Source organism: Epinephelus lanceolatus, chromosome 1 (genome assembly GCF_041903045.1).
Source record: "Epinephelus lanceolatus isolate andai-2023 chromosome 1, ASM4190304v1, whole genome shotgun sequence".
Taxonomy (NCBI): domain Eukaryota; kingdom Metazoa; phylum Chordata; class Actinopteri; order Perciformes; family Serranidae; genus Epinephelus; species Epinephelus lanceolatus.
In genome coordinates this window covers 47,245,076-47,260,610 of record NC_135734.1, presented here as the reverse complement: position 1 = coordinate 47,260,610, position 15,535 = coordinate 47,245,076, and the positions used below count along the sequence as shown (strand labels likewise).

Here is a 15,535-nt window from a genome sequence, read left to right as displayed (position 1 = left end):
CCAGGACAGCTGCTGGAGTACGGCATGCACTCCCAGTTTGGAGGGACGATAGGCTTTGTCACGTATCTTTGCAGTTGCTGTAATGCAGGCTTTGAAGACCTTTTTCTCCAAATCACTGCTGAGCGATACTCATCATGTTATGTGATGTATTTTTCTTAATATTTGGACTACAAAAACAATGCTGACATCATGAGAAGGCTATGAAATCACCTCTGTCCAACAGTGTTTAATTCTCGAAATGTGTTTTCGAGTAAATGAAAATGATGGAGCAGGTCACATTTAATCTGACACTGCCTGAAAATCTCTGTCTATAGCCCTTTTTAAATAGGAGTTGTGCAAAGTTGCAGGAAAGCCCAATCAGTCTTCTTTCAGCATTGGCAGTATAAAAGCAAAATCGGGGAGTGCAGCAAAATGCCGCCTGCCTACTTTTGTTTATACACAATGCGCCTTTTTTGGGGCAATGGGGGGCGTGAGCAAGTAACAAAACGTGTAGCTCAGCGTGTGACGTAAACAGTGACGTGGGAGGGAAGCCGCGGCTGGTCAGTCCTTTGGCGGTCCTCTCGTAAGTCGGTCCGTCCTTCACCATCCCCGTCATCTGACGGTTAGTGGCCTCTTCGTTTGCGAGGACAAGGAGGGCACGCAATTCCTTGTCTCCCCAGTTGCTCATCTTTACAGTGTCTGTCAGGTTTGTGTTTCCCTCTTGCTACTAGCTGCTCGCTAATTCCTGCTATCAGCTGTTTCCTGTTTATCCACCACCAGTGGGTCGCACGTGCAGCGTCATCAACAGCTCCTCCCACAAGTCTTCAACAGCCGCCTCGTTCTGTTTAAACTAAAAGGGTTCCGCCAATATGTCTACCCTACGAGGCGGAAAATTGGGCACCTCGGATCAACCCGCCAATCCGCCTCTGTGTGTCTAAACGCTTGCAGCTTGCCGGCAAAACGGCCCAACATTCGCCGAAAATCTGGCAGTGTAAAAGGGGCTTTTGTTTCACTATCAGCCTCCTACTCTTTTTTCTTTTCATGTTCTCTTTTCTCCCTTTCCTTCTCAGTTAAGACATTAGCCCAGGTATCAGTCTGGATTATAGTGATCACACACACACACACACAGTCTCTTGGTATAAATTAGATCAATGGTGTTAACCTTTAAAAAGTAGGCAACAGAAAAAAAAAATCACCTCCCATCCCACTATCATCCCATCACCATCATCATCTACCAGGAATAGAGGAAGTAAAAAAAAAAAAAAAAAGTGACAGGTTTAAGATTCCCATGGCGACAGTATATTTAACCTCATGTTCTGTTCTTTATGGGACATAACAGTTCGACTGTGGGGGCCGGGTTGTCAGCAGGCACAAGCTCTAAAAGGTCAGCACTCTGACAAGCCATGAAAAAAGGTTTAGAGTAGATGCCTCATGTTGGCACGAGCATTTAAAATGAATGTATTCCATTTGGTGGTCCACTTTAATACGGCACATAGCTTTGAATGGGAGGCCACAGAGGAAATAAACCCCTAACCTGCTGAGGTTAGTGCCTGGTGGATATAAAGGACCCTCGTAGAGTCGCTGTACCTTTCCACAAGCGCTCCATTTATTTACAGCAGTAGTTAAACACCTTTAAAGGGCTTTCTTTTCTTTCTTTTTCAGCATGTTCCTGCTAAATAACCACAAATTGCATACTGTTGTCTTACTGCCAAACATGTTCTAAAGCAAACTATAAAATTATTTGTCCATGAATACATTTTCTTTCTCTTATCGTCTCACATGCCGCATTTTTGCGCCCTCGAATTCATTGTTTTCAGTGTCAACACATGGCAGGCGCAGGACAGCAGAGGACTCAGAGGAGCACTTGCATTCAGTGAAGCTTATCTGTCATGGACAATTCATAAAAGACACACACTCATGGGCTCCTGATCCCCAAACAGGACAGACAGATAGAGACAGGGACAGACAGGGGGAGAGAGACAGACAGGTAATTAGATGAAAGAGAGAACACATGAGCACAGAGTGGAGGGAAACTGCGGACAGACAAACGAGGCGAGCAGACACGCCAACAGACAGCCATAGTAAAAGTATGTGGACGGACAGGCAGGAAGTTATGGCAGTCACTTCCAATTTCCGGGGGCACGCTGACGCTATTGGCCTGTGTCATGAGGCTTTTCAACACACACATACACACATGCACATGCACACAGAGGCCCAGCAGTATTCTGGTCTCAACATTAATCACAGAGGTTGACAGGTAATCTGCCGAGGCGCTCCCTCCTTTTCTCTCTCTTTCTCCTTTCTATCTTTCCTTCTCTCCGCTCCTCTCCCTCCTTCTGTTTCTCCCTCTCTCTCTGGCTGTCTCTGGGAACTGTCAGGGGGATTGCAAAGTGAAAGATAGGTTCCTCCCCTCCCTCCTCCTATCCCTCCATTCCTCATCCTCTCAGTTCCCTCTCCATCCCTCCATCCATGCCTCCTTTCCTCCCTTGATCTCTCCCCTGTGACGACCGCTTCTATCACTCCCAATCACTAACCTCCTTCCACCATTCCTCCTCTCCCCCTCCTTCTGTCCCTCTATTCAATCCATTCATCCATCTGTTCGTCTGTCCCTCCATCCGTCTTTCCCCTCCAGGCATTACTGTTCAGGATGTGCCACCTTAACACCTGACACAGAGTATTAAAGTCTCTAAGTGTTCGTGTGTGTGTGTGTGTGAGACAGAGCGACAGAGAGACTCCACCCTCATGCTAAACTCCGTGTGTATTCCAGGCATCACGTAGGCCATCACTTTTTCTGTCAGACAGACACTGAAGTCTCACAGCTTCACACATCATATGAAAGCTAATATAAAATGTGACACTTATCAGTAACAGTTAGCAGTGACACCTCTCAGCATGTGTCTCCTGTTCCTAACAGAAAATAAACAGCGTTAGTTGTTTGTTCAAACACTGAAAACAATATGTTTACATTTATGGCGGCACGGTGGTGCAGTGGTTAGCATTGTCGCCTCCCAGGAAGAGGACTGAACCAGGTGTGGGAGCCATTCTGTGCAGAGATTGCATGTTCTCCCCTGTGTCAGCGTGGGTTTCCTCCAGGTGCTCCAGCTTCCTCCCACAGTCCAAAGACATGCAGGTTAACTGGTGACTCTAAATTGTCCGTAGGTGTGAATGTGAGTGTGAATGGTTGTCTGTCTCTATGTGTCAGCCCTGTGATAGTCTGGTGACCTGTCCAGGGTGAACCCTGCCTCTCACCCAATGTCAGCCGGGATAGGCTCCAGCACACTCATGACCCCCATGAGGTTAAGCAGTTACGAAAAATTAATGAATGAATGAATTATTTGACAGATATATCTAAATATTAGGGACGTGCCATATCATCTCGTTCACGATCATACCGGTATTCATGTCGTGATACTCGCGATATTTCGACTTGTTGACATATTGACGTCATACTGTTACCCACGGCAACAACAAGCATGGCTGAAAGCGAAATTATTACAGACTCTGCAGTCGTTCCAAAAAGAGGAGCAGCTTCAGTAGTGTGGAATAAACTGTGGCGTCCTGATTGTTTTATGAACAGCCCCGGACTTCTCAGACTCTTTTAGTGACTTACCGCTCAGAGGGAACTCATTCAGCGGCTCCTCTGGCAGCAGCACAGCGTCTCTCCCTCTCCTCTCTCGCTGTGCGTACACTGGAGTCATTGTCGTCATTTTGTCATAAACCTTTGGTAATGTAAACCTCGCAGTTCAACAGAAAACTCCATATATGTGATTGTGTGACAGCTGTGGTGTCATAACAGCCTGTCACAGGTTACAGCGTGATGATTAGAGGAGAAATGGCAGAGCATAAAGGTCCAGGTGTCAAAAAAAAACCAACTCAATCATTTAGGATTTTAATAAAAGAAGGAAATCACCTGTTGATTTATATATATAGATCCCAGGGGACGTTTTACGTATTTGGGAGCTGTTTAAATGTGTAATTTGTGGGAGATTTTATTTTTTTGAACTATTAATATTGTCACAGAATCTGAGTCTCACTCTGAGTTACTGTTGTTGTTCACAAACTAAAGAAAGAAGAGATCATTTTAGTTTAGTTTTTACTGAATATTTGAAGCAAACTGTAAAACTAGACATAACATTTTCTTTTTTTTTTACTAATTTGTCATACTGTCAAGAATATCGTTATTGCAAAAATACCTTGAAATATCCTGATATTATTTTAGGGCCATATCACCCACCCCTATTATGTATGTCGTGGCTGTTTGTTTGTCTCTATAGTGCCGGTGCAGGGAGGACGGGCTGTTTCATTGCAGTGGACATCATGTTGGACATGGCAGAGAATGAAGGCGTGGTGGACATTTTCAACTGCATCCGAGAGCTGAGATCACAACGAGTCAACATGGTCCAGACAGAGGTTGGTGTGCACGTGCACACATACACAAAACACACACACACTTTTGTTGGACATATATTTTTGCAAAAAGTTCACTGCTTAGGATGAAATGGTATGCACACTTGCATATTTGAAGTATATGGGAACATTCAACTGACCCTTTGCTAAGCCCCGCCTCTTTGTGGTGGTTTGTCAAGCTGTCTGAGCGAGCATGGAGCCCACACTGTAACTAACTGCACTCCCCGAAGAAATATTATCATATTTTTAATAAGGGAATATCAGAGAAAAGAAGACAGCAAGGTCTACAATATGTGTTTTAAGGATGTATCCAGGATGTCGAACTGACTCAGCAGTAAAAACAAGCTAAAAAGAGAAAGACAGAATTAAATCCTTACGTACAGATCACAGTATCACCTGGCAATTGAGACAGAAGACGGTGAAATTAAAGGGAAACTGCTCATTTTAACCAGCTATACGTCATGGCAGTGTGTGCAGAAGAATGGTGTTGGGCGTTCCCTTGCGCCACCAGCACCTGGACCTCCGCCAGTTGGTGGGGAGCTCCAGGTGAAGCCAAACACTGCTCATGTGCACACACTGTGATGACACGCAGCTGGTTGAAAATCAGCAAAGTTTCACAGATACAATCACAAAAAAAGCAAAAGCAGCATGTCTATAAATACAGTTGGCTAGTACTTCACTAGCTAGCAAACTTCTTAACCCTGAACTTTTCAGGGTTTGATTTTGGAACGAAGGAGAAACATCTCCTTCCAACCTCTCATAGTTGGTGCTGGTCCATGCTACGCTACGATTGGCCAGACTGTGTTCAAGGGGCGAAAATGAAGGGTAAATTTACGTAAGAAGAAATCCTCAGCAGTTCGTGATTATTGATAGGAAGTGGAAGCTTAACTTGATGAGAAGCACAACAGTGAGATGGTTTTTCTCAAAATTTTAAACATGCTCAGTGTTTTAAACTTTCTTTATCTCTAATACATCCAGAAATGTTCCACAGAATACTAGTTAGTATGTTGGAAAAACAGGACGCTTAATTAGCTTCATTAGCTCGATCTATCAGTCCGTCTGTCTGTCTAGTTGGAGTTTGAGCAGCAGGAGCATAAAGAGAGGCAGAGCATCTCAGTACTTCTCTCAGTCTTATATCATCCATCCCGATCAGCCTTTCAATATTAAACATTCCCTGAATAATAGATGACACCAGTGCAAACACACACAGACATACACAGACACACACACACACACACACACACACATAAATACCATTCACACAAACTTGCTAAAGCAAACATGCACACATTGAATCACACACAGATTTAGGATTCTTTGTCTCAGTGTGTTTATGTGGCAGGAATATACCATGAGACGCGCAAACATACACAAATACATACAGAAGAGCATACTCACTGTAAATGTATCCATTCAGCTGTGTTTTTAAGTTTCCTAGAGTCGTCTCCTTTGGTCTGAATCAGGGACTCATGTTGTTACAGAGTTGTATAATTGCCTAGAGTTGGTTCGTGTTCTCACGGCAGCATTTACAAGCGGACCAGATCAAATGCCTTGTGTGAGAAAGCTGCTCTTGATTGGTCAGAATTTCCATGTGGGAAAAATCCAGGAAGTAAAGCAAACGTTGAAGAAGAGTACACTTGCAAGATAAATGTGACACTTTCTAATGTCACAATGGAGGGACAACTACGCAGGTTGATTTTAGCGCTGCTCATCGTGGACTATATTGCTGTCATTGTTCATTTTAGTCAAACCATACAGTTTGAAAACAAGCTGCGGCTCCAACTAGAAAACAATGTTTTGATGCATTGGATGTGCTGAATGTGCATATTAAGGCAGTACAGGAGGAGGTGCACATTAATAATCCTCCAGGACTGTAACATGCTCATGTTTAACCCAAACAATGTGTCATGTGACTGCAGTTGCTTCACATCCAGGTCGGAACACCTTCTCACCACAAAACAACCGCACCAGAGTTCGGTTGTTTTGGTGCACACCTGAGTGTGATTGCTGTGTTCACACCTGCTCAAATGAACCACACTGAGGGGGCAAATGAACTTGAGTTCTATTGAACTGAACCAAACAGGGCAGGTGTGAAAGCACCCTTAGGACACATTCACACTGGCGCTATTTGGTCCGCTTTTAACAAACCCCGGTCCGCTCTCATGGATAGCTCGGTTTGTTTGCAGTGGTGTGAACGCTCATTTGAACTCTGGTGCGGACCAAAGAAGCGATTCCTGGTCTGCTTGAAAACTGGGGGTCTCAGTTCACTTGCAAGTGAACCCTTGTGCGGTTTGCTTATAATGGGAAATGCAAACGGACTACCCAGCGAACCAAAGAGAGGAAGTGACTATGGTCTGGACTGTTCTGGTGTGAATGCGCCCTTAGTTGCCAAAACTTTGTGGCAGTTAACTTTGAAATGACTTAAATGTTCTCAGGCTCTTTTTATTTGCAGTTTCTATATCAGGTGATATAGAAATGACCAGCACAAACTCATAGATGAATTCCCCAACTTAGCTAACTACTACTTATAAAGTGACGGCCAGGGGTGTGGTAGTGGGTAAAAAAGTGGGACTGATTACCCAGGGCCAAAATGGGATGGGGAGCCATCAAAAAGCCTGGAATTTCTAAGCAATTAGTGCCACAACTTAATTAAAATAGGCTGAATAAATCGGTTGAGTAAACTCTAAATTTCAGACTGCTTATACATATAGAATTTGATGCTACGCCCCTGGTGACAACTACACTGCTAGCTCCAGGAAGAGCTAGCTGTCAGGTCAAGCAGAGTCTATTTTTTATGTGTTTTTCAGAGTTTATTGTTCAGGATGTATTTCCTAAAAAGTTCTTTCTGTCAGCCGAGAACTTGGTTTACTTACTACTCTCTACACGGTGTCATAATTTGTTCTAATTTTGTACTATCAGTCACTTTTAAAGAGTCTGCATCTTCAAATGTTTCGTGTTTCATTTTGGAACAGAAGCATTCATTTCTTCTCTAAGCTACCTTAAGCCGACCTAATCCATCCCGCCTCTGCATTCCATTTGTACTACTGATGAAAACCTTGCATATCCAGAAAGTCAACTTTGCCAGGAATAAAGAAAAACAGCCTCATTTTCAGAGTGACAGCTCAGGCTCGGAGCCTGAAATTGACTTTTGAATGGGTTTTAGAAGTGCTAGGTTCAGAAAAGTTACCCAGGGCATCACTTTGAGTGTTTTCATATGACAGCAGTGGCATGAAAGCTGCTTGTGTGTGTGTGTGTGTGTGTGTGTGTGTGTGTGTGTGTGCGCGCGCATGCATGTGCGTGTGTGTGTGTGTGTGTATGCACTTGAAACCAAGCTAAATGCATCCTGCCCTGCCTTTTGAATATGTGTGGGAGCAATTTGTGTCAGTGTAGAAGCCGCTTGACGCTATTATAATCCTGCTCCGCACAACACAAAGCAATTAATCTTTTAAAAGGCACAGGGGAAAGATGCGTGTGCCTGTGTGTGTGTGTGTGTGTGTGTGTGTGTGTGTGTGTGTGTATGTGTGTATGAGTGCTTGTCTGTGAGTTCCGGTGTGTTTTTTGCATGTGTGTGTGTGTGTGTGTGTGTGTGTGTATGTGTGTATGTCACTAGAGTAGGTAATGGCCAGGAGAGGACATTTCAGGGATGCTTTTAAAACTCTCCTCTCTGCTCCAAGGGCAACAATTAACATTCGACAGAGAGAGAGAGAGAGAGAGGGAGGGAGGGAGATAAAGAGAGAAGCAAATTGAAAAAGCGAGACATGGCAGACAAACACAAGTGTGAGAGGAAACAAGAGAAAGAAAAGGGAGAAAGAGAAATAAAAAGTGAACGGACTCGGACGGAGATAAATTGGACAGATAGCGTGAGAGGAGGAGGGAGAGGTGAATTATCATGCACAGTGGCTGCTGCGGCTCATGGTGGCTGATGCTTTTACCAGCGAGCTAGTTGGAGCACAAAGAGCACACTTGATCCAGAGCACAGAAACACTGCAGGGCACTACTCCCTATTAATTCACTTTCAGGCTGCCGAGAGAGCATGAGCGCACAAATAATGAATTCACACACACACACACACAAAGCAAACAAAAACTGTGTTCACAGTGGGATGTTTGAGTTTGTCGGAGACTTGAAAAGGCAGGAGATGCAGCTTCCTCTGTCCCAGAGGTGTCGACGCTCACAGCAACACTAAGAAACTACACTCAAGTCTTCTGTCTGCTCACAAAGGCCACAGATTTGTCCGTTTTATTCAAAAGAAATTTGAACCAGAGTAGTTCTTTGAAAAGCTGCTGTTGCTCGTGTTGCAGGAGCAGTACGTGTTTGTTCACGATGCCATCTTGGAGGCGTGTCTATGTGGGAATACAGCCATACCAGTGTGTGAGTTCAGAGCCATTTACTACAACATCAGCAGACTGGACCCACAGACCAACTCCAGCCAGATTAAAGATGAGTTCCAGGTGAGCATACACACGCACACACTTATTTGTGAGGACGCCACATGGACGTTTGGAGACTCAAACGTTGACCCTAAAGATTATAATAAGTGGTTAACATTTGGGTACCACCATTTTGTGCCCCAGTGTTCTGCACTATGTGACTGTGGTTGTCTTTGTACAATCTGATTAGTACTTTAGTCCAGTGTCCTTTGCTCCATGAGGGGCCGTACACATGCTGTATTTTCATGCCCTCAAAGCGCTCGTTTTCAATATTGATGCGTGGCAGACGCGCTCCAGAGCCAGAGCGACGCCATTGCAACACCCAAGCATTTCCAATCGCCTGTTTTTCAGGGTGCGACAGCTGCACCCTGACGTAAACAGAGTTTTACTTATGGAACGCAACACAGTGCACCTCATGTGAAGAACAACCAATCACAGCCAACAGATATCTTTCCCTTCTTCTGTAAATGTCAGTCTGTGGTAAATATGGAGAAGAGGTTGATCACTTGCAGGGCGACCCAGAGCTTTACATCTGTCCCCCCAACAACATTTTAGGCTGAATACACACCTAAAAAAGAAGAGCCAAAAAAGAAGAGCCACTCAGGGTTTCAGGTAAGTAGGCTATAATACGGTGGTGTGATAGTCGCTTAGCAACCTCAGATGCAACCTTCCTCCATGCTCTTGAAAGTTGGCACCGAATACGCAGAAGAGTAGTGGCATGTGTACGGCCCATATATCTCTGTATGTAATCATTGAATAAATAACTAGGCAATGTTTACAGAAGGATCAAATTAAAGTTAGGAATAATAAACATTTATTTCTTTCAGACTCTGAACATAGTGACCCCTAGAGTCCGTCCAGAGGACTGCAGTGTGGGCTTGCTACCAAGGAACCACGACAAGAACCGCAGTATGGACGTTCTATCAGCAGACCGATGCCTGCCTTTCCTCATATCTGTGGATGGGGAGAGCTCCAATTACATCAATGCTGCATTAATGGACGTGAGTGCATATTTTGAGGTGTGTGTGTGTCGTCTTTTTATGCCTCCACACCAGTGATAGCTGTGGCCGGAGGCTATTATGCTTTCAAGTTGTCCATAACATTCTTGAGAATATCTCAGAGGTATCTCAGGAGCGCCTTGAGGCTCTTTTCAAATTTGGCACAAATGTCCTCTTGGACTCTTGACTACATATGTTAAACACTCACTGGCCACTTTATTAGGTACACCTTGCTAGTACTGGGTTGGACTTCATTTTGCCTTCAGAACTGCCTTAATTCTTGGTGTCATAGATTCAACAAGGTGCTGGAAACATTCCTCAGAGATTTTGGTCCATATTGACATGATGACATCACACAGTTGCTGCAGATTTGTCGGCTGCACACCCATGCGAATCCTCCATTCCAGTGGGGCCCAAAGTGTGCCAAGAAAAGCTCCTCCACACCATTACACCACCAGCAGCAGCCTGAACCGTTGATACAAGGCAGGATGGATCCATGACATCAAATTCTGACCCTACCATCTGAATGTGGCAGCAGAAATCCAGACTCATCAGACCAGGCAACGTTTTTTCCAATCCTCTATTGTCCAGTTCTGGTGAGAAAACCCGTGTGAATTGTAGCCTCAGTTTCCTGTTGTTAGCTGACAGGAGTGGCACCTGGTGTGGTCTTCTGCTGCTGTAGCCCATCTGCTTCAAGGTTGGACAAGGTGTTGTTGCTTCAGAGATGGTCTTCTGCAGACCTTGGTTGGAACCAGTGGTTATTTGACTTCCTGTTGCCTTTCTATCATCTTGAAGCAGTCTGGCCATTCTCCTCTGACCTCTGGCATCAACAAGGCATTTTGGCTCACTGGATATTTTCTCTGTCTGGGACCATCCTCTGTAAACCCTAGAGATGGCTGTGTGTGAAAATCCCAGTAAATACTCAGACCAACCCGTCTGGCACCAACAACCATGTCACATTTAAAGTCACTTAAATCACCTTTCTTTCCCATTCTGATGCTCGGTTTGAACTTCAGCAGGTCGTCTTCACCATGTCTACATGCCTACATGCATTGAGTTGCTGCCACGTGATTGGCTGATTAGCTATTTGTGTTAAGGAGCAGTTGAACAGGCGTACCTAATAAAGTGGCTGGTGAGTGTATGAGTCTGGACAGACATGGACTGTTTGGCAGAAGCATATAAACCACAAGGCTTTAATTCTCCTTCATAACATTAGAGTTTCTGTTTGTTCCTGTCCAGTGCTGCAGTGATGCCTCAATCTGTTCGCATTGCTCTGCTCACTTGTCTGTTTATCTTGTGCTTGTTATTTATTTGCGGTCCGTCTCAACACTCCAGAGCCACAAACAGCCAGCGGCCTTCATTGTTACCCAGCATCCTTTGCCAAACACCATGGGCGACTTCTGGAGGCTGGTGTTCGACTACAACTGCTCCTCCATTGTAATGCTCAACGAGATGGACGCAGCTCAGGTACAAACACACACACGCACGAATATTCTCTGTCTGTTTTCCCTGCTTTTGTCTAACTTAGTTTCAGAGGAGGAGCAGACAGCCAGGAGCTGACACATCGACTGTAACATCACAGGGCCTGATCAATACACCCTGAGACTATTTTTATGAATGTGTATTGACAGTCCTTGGAACAATACCCTGACAGCTGAGACAGTTTGGTTTTTACAATCACAGCCCAGACAGAAAAAGTTGAATACAGAAAGAAGAGAAACTAATGGCTCATTAAGCTCCAGCTTTTTAGCAATTTCTGAATTTGTATTAACCTTCCCAAATGTAAAATGCCAAATTAATAATCAAGTATATTGCCATTAACAGAATTCAGCATAACAGGGTTGAAGGATCAGCAGAATGTAACGCTAAAGGTAGTTACAGTGACAGTGCCAGCAGCTGCTACACTCGATCAACATTTATTTGTCACCCAGGATTTCATCAACATCTTACAGTTAACAGCTCCGTCATCATTAGAAGTTTAGAGGTGCAATTTCTTACTTATCTTCTGCTCATATCAGACGTGCTAACTGCTCATGAGCCAATTCTGAACAGTCTTTTCAGGTGTCTAGGAAGGGACAATGCAACACAAAATTGTAGCAGCACATGTAATCATGTAATTAACCCAGACTAACAGATTTAGTTGCCTCATCACTCCCAGTATTGGTTGTAAATCCCCAGCTCACACAAGTGAATGAAACCTGGTTTAAAAAAAAAAACACACGTGTGATTATTTCTCTTGTGTCTGGCAGGTGTGGAAAATTAGGTGAAATTACCGAACTGTTTTCATGTGTTATTTTCCAGCAAGTCGGGCTTATCTCATTTTGATCCTGCATCGTATTGTACTCCACATGTAGATGACTCTCACCAGGCCTTAGTGTGGAAGTATAAAAAAATTGAAAATTGAATTCACATCCAGCCACAGAGGTGATAATGCTCCTAATCGATGAAGTGAATTCATACAAGGCTTTTTGTGAAAACATCTCTCCAATTATTACTTGCGCTGTTATGCTTTTGAAAAGAAATCCATTCAGTGGATATGAATCGAACTTGGATTTGATTTGGACTTGTTAAAATCTGGTAATGCTTTTTTTCTCCCCCTCTCTCTTCCTCACTCTGTCGCTGTCTTTTTCTGTTCTCTACAGTTATGTATGCAGTACTGGCCTGAAAAGAGTTCGTGTTGCTACGGTCCCATTCAAGTCGAATTCATATCAGCAGACATCGATGAGGACATCATCAACCGAATCTTCAGGATCTGCAACATGGCCAGGGTACGCACATTCTCAAAGTCTTCACAGTTTCATACCAGACTAGTTTTCTATGTTGTTAACAGCAGCAGGTTCAAGGTTTCAAAAGTGAAAATGAAAGCGCTCGTGCTTCTCTCTGGACCCAGTTTGGTGTCCGTGGCAAACTTCTCCTGCTGTGATTGCTGTCCTTGTCTTGAAGTCCTCAGCCTCTCTTCATTTTGCTTAGTCTTACAGCTCAGGCAGACGGTGTCATTTTGACATCACTGGGCAAAAGTTCCAAATATGAATCAAAATTCTGTCACTGCATTGCCTATTTCTTGTCTGAAATGTTTTCAGGAACATATTTTAGTGCACTGTTTAGCTGTAAAATGAGAACATTTGTGACCCGTAGAGCCAAAATAAAGCACCACCCACCGGCTGGAGCAAACTGTCTCACTTGACAGCTTAACAGTACACTAAAACAGAGGTTCTCAACTGGTGGGTCGCGATCCAAAAGTGGGTCATGGGTCCATTCTGAATGGATCGCAAGGAACTTTCAAACAAGGCAAACATTATTTTTAAGTACAGTGAACCTCGGGAACAGACCTTTTATGTTGAAGTGCCGTTTCCTGCTGTAGAGTGAGTGACTAAGGGAGCAATCACACCGAGATGAAACGCTAGAAACGCAACGCCAGTAAAACCATTGTTTTCCTATGTTACGGCGCGTCTGACTGGCGTTCAAGCGTCTTTTTAGACGGACGTTTTTCCGACGTCTTTTTAGATGCGTGTTTTTGTAGACGCTTCGTATTTAGATGCGCGTAGACGCTGAAAAGTTAAAATATTTTCAACTTTTTGAGCGTCAGATGCCAGTAGCTAGTGCACATTGAATAAGCGTTTCCAGCGTTTTAAGCGTCTTTGACGCGTCCATGTCTCTAGCGTCTCATTTTTGTTTGAACGCCCCCTAACAGCTACTTGACAGAGACAGCATACTAGCTCGATGACATGGCCAAACCCAAGTATGATGCTGAATAATTTAAACTGTGTGGACCTTGAACTAATGACTAAGGAGAAATCTGGACCCTGTGGCTGCACCAGTTGGGAACCACTGCTCTAAAATATGTTTCTGAAAACAGCTGAGGTGAGAAATAGGCAACGCAGTAACAGAATCTTGATTCGTATTTGATCAGCGCTGCCTAGTTTCACAGTTTGACTGCAGTCACAAGCAGTGATTGACATGAGTGACAGGTGTTCTGGAGTTGTTTTTGTGATCCTTGCAAATTCCACAAGGAGCACTTACACTTACCGTCTTCATCCACATGGAACGGGATCTGTTGCGGTTCCAGCGCCTAATTTGAACTGTTTCAATCATTTTGACCAAAAACAGTGGTGACCATCCCAAATCACAATAACAACAATAGAGACATTAAGTAAGAAATCATTGCGAAAAAGCTGGTCCCTGCTTGTCTTTGGATAAAAGCAATAACGGAACAAAAGTTTTAGTGATGGAAAGAACGAGTTCGCAAGTACAAGCGGCCAAAATGAGTTTCCTCCTCAGGGTGGCTGGGCTCAGCCTTAGAGATAGGGTGAGGAGCTCAGACATCCGGGAGGGACTTGGAGTAGAGCTGCTGCTCCTCCACATCGAGAGGAGCCAGTTGAGGTGGTTCGGGCATCTAGTAAGGATGCCTTCCGGACGCCTCCCTTGGGAGGTGTTTCGAACATGTCCAACTGGGAGGAGACCTCGGGGCCGCCCCAGGACATCGTCCGGCTGGCCTGGGAACGCCTCGGGGGTTCCCTTGGAAGAGCTGACGGAAGTGGCTGGGGAAAGGGCTGTCTGGGCTTCTTTGCTGAGGCTGCTGCCCCCATGACCCGGACCCAGATAAGTGGAGGACGACGAGTACGAGTACAAAAGTTTGCAGATAATTAACACAAGCCGCCATCTTGCTGCTACTGTTATCTTCCATCGTGCATTGTGAAATGCCCTCCATTGACGATATGTCCTCGATTACAACTGTTCAAAACGGTTCAACGGTTCGCTACATAGGACAAGAATTCAAGAATCGTGAACAGGACCAGTTCAAGAAGAGCTAAGTGGGTGGAAAAGGGTATTTGAGGAGGCAGAGTAGGATTTTGTCACGGATTATCTGCCTCATGTACTACTGTCAGGATTAGGGATGGGTACTCCTTATCGATTTGGTACCTCACAGTGTTTAAAGCACAGTTAAAAGAGCCGTTAACGTCGGGGCTTATCACCACTGTGTTCTCTGATAATTTAGCCACAAGCTTGTTTAATCCCAGGTTTCTATACCCCTCCCTGGTCAGGATGGAGTGACAGTTTTAAAACATAACCTTTTGCCATGTTTGCTAAAAATGTTACCTTCTGTAGCTTTAATCTGCCGTGCTATGGATAAAAATACTTAAAATATTGCGTTTCCTGACCTATATTTGACATATAGCAATAAATAGTGGGACGATACACCCAGGAACACAACATAACAACACTTATAAGGCATTTTTCATTTCATGTGACCTTTACTTCCCCCTGAGAAGCTGGCAACATGATGCCGTAGAGACTACACTACTACAGCAGCCGGGCTAACTGAGCCTGCTTTAAAATGGCACTGTGGTAGTAGGTGGTGTAATAACAACAGGATATTTTGAAAACTGTCCTCTCCCCTTGTCTCCTGGTTCCTCCTCTCGTCTTCTCCCGCCTCTGTTCTTTCCTCACCTCTCCTCTCCCATCATTTCCCCCCTCATCTCTCCTTTCCCCTTTTCTTTCTGCCCCTCTTGCCTCCTCTTGTTACTCCCTTCTCATCTCATTTTCTCACCCATCCATGACGGTACAACTCGCGGTGCCCTATCGTCTGCATGCTCCTATAGCGCATAGTGAACTCCCCACTACCCTACTCTCTATATTCTGGCTCTCTCTTTCTCTCTCCCTCTCAAACACATCACCAGTCTAGCGTGAAATGGCTCATATCATCGCCACAGCAGCATATCT

General features: G+C 44.5%; 1 protein-coding gene across 12 annotated transcripts in view; it reads left to right on the top strand.

Annotated features, from left to right (window-relative positions):
* Nucleotides 1-15,535, top strand: part of ptprt (protein tyrosine phosphatase receptor type T) — a 527,216-nt gene that overhangs the window by 497,219 nt on the left and 14,462 nt on the right. For all 12 annotated transcript variants that reach the window (XM_078171434.1, XM_078171419.1, XM_078171458.1 and 9 more), the window contains 5 exons: nt 4,254-4,389; nt 8,688-8,837; nt 9,644-9,817; nt 11,150-11,281; nt 12,457-12,582. In XM_078171434.1, coding sequence (XP_078027560.1) covers nt 4,254-4,389; nt 8,688-8,837; nt 9,644-9,817; nt 11,150-11,281; nt 12,457-12,582 — 718 coding nt within the window. The remainder of the gene's footprint in view (nt 1-4,253; nt 4,390-8,687; nt 8,838-9,643; nt 9,818-11,149; nt 11,282-12,456; nt 12,583-15,535) is intronic.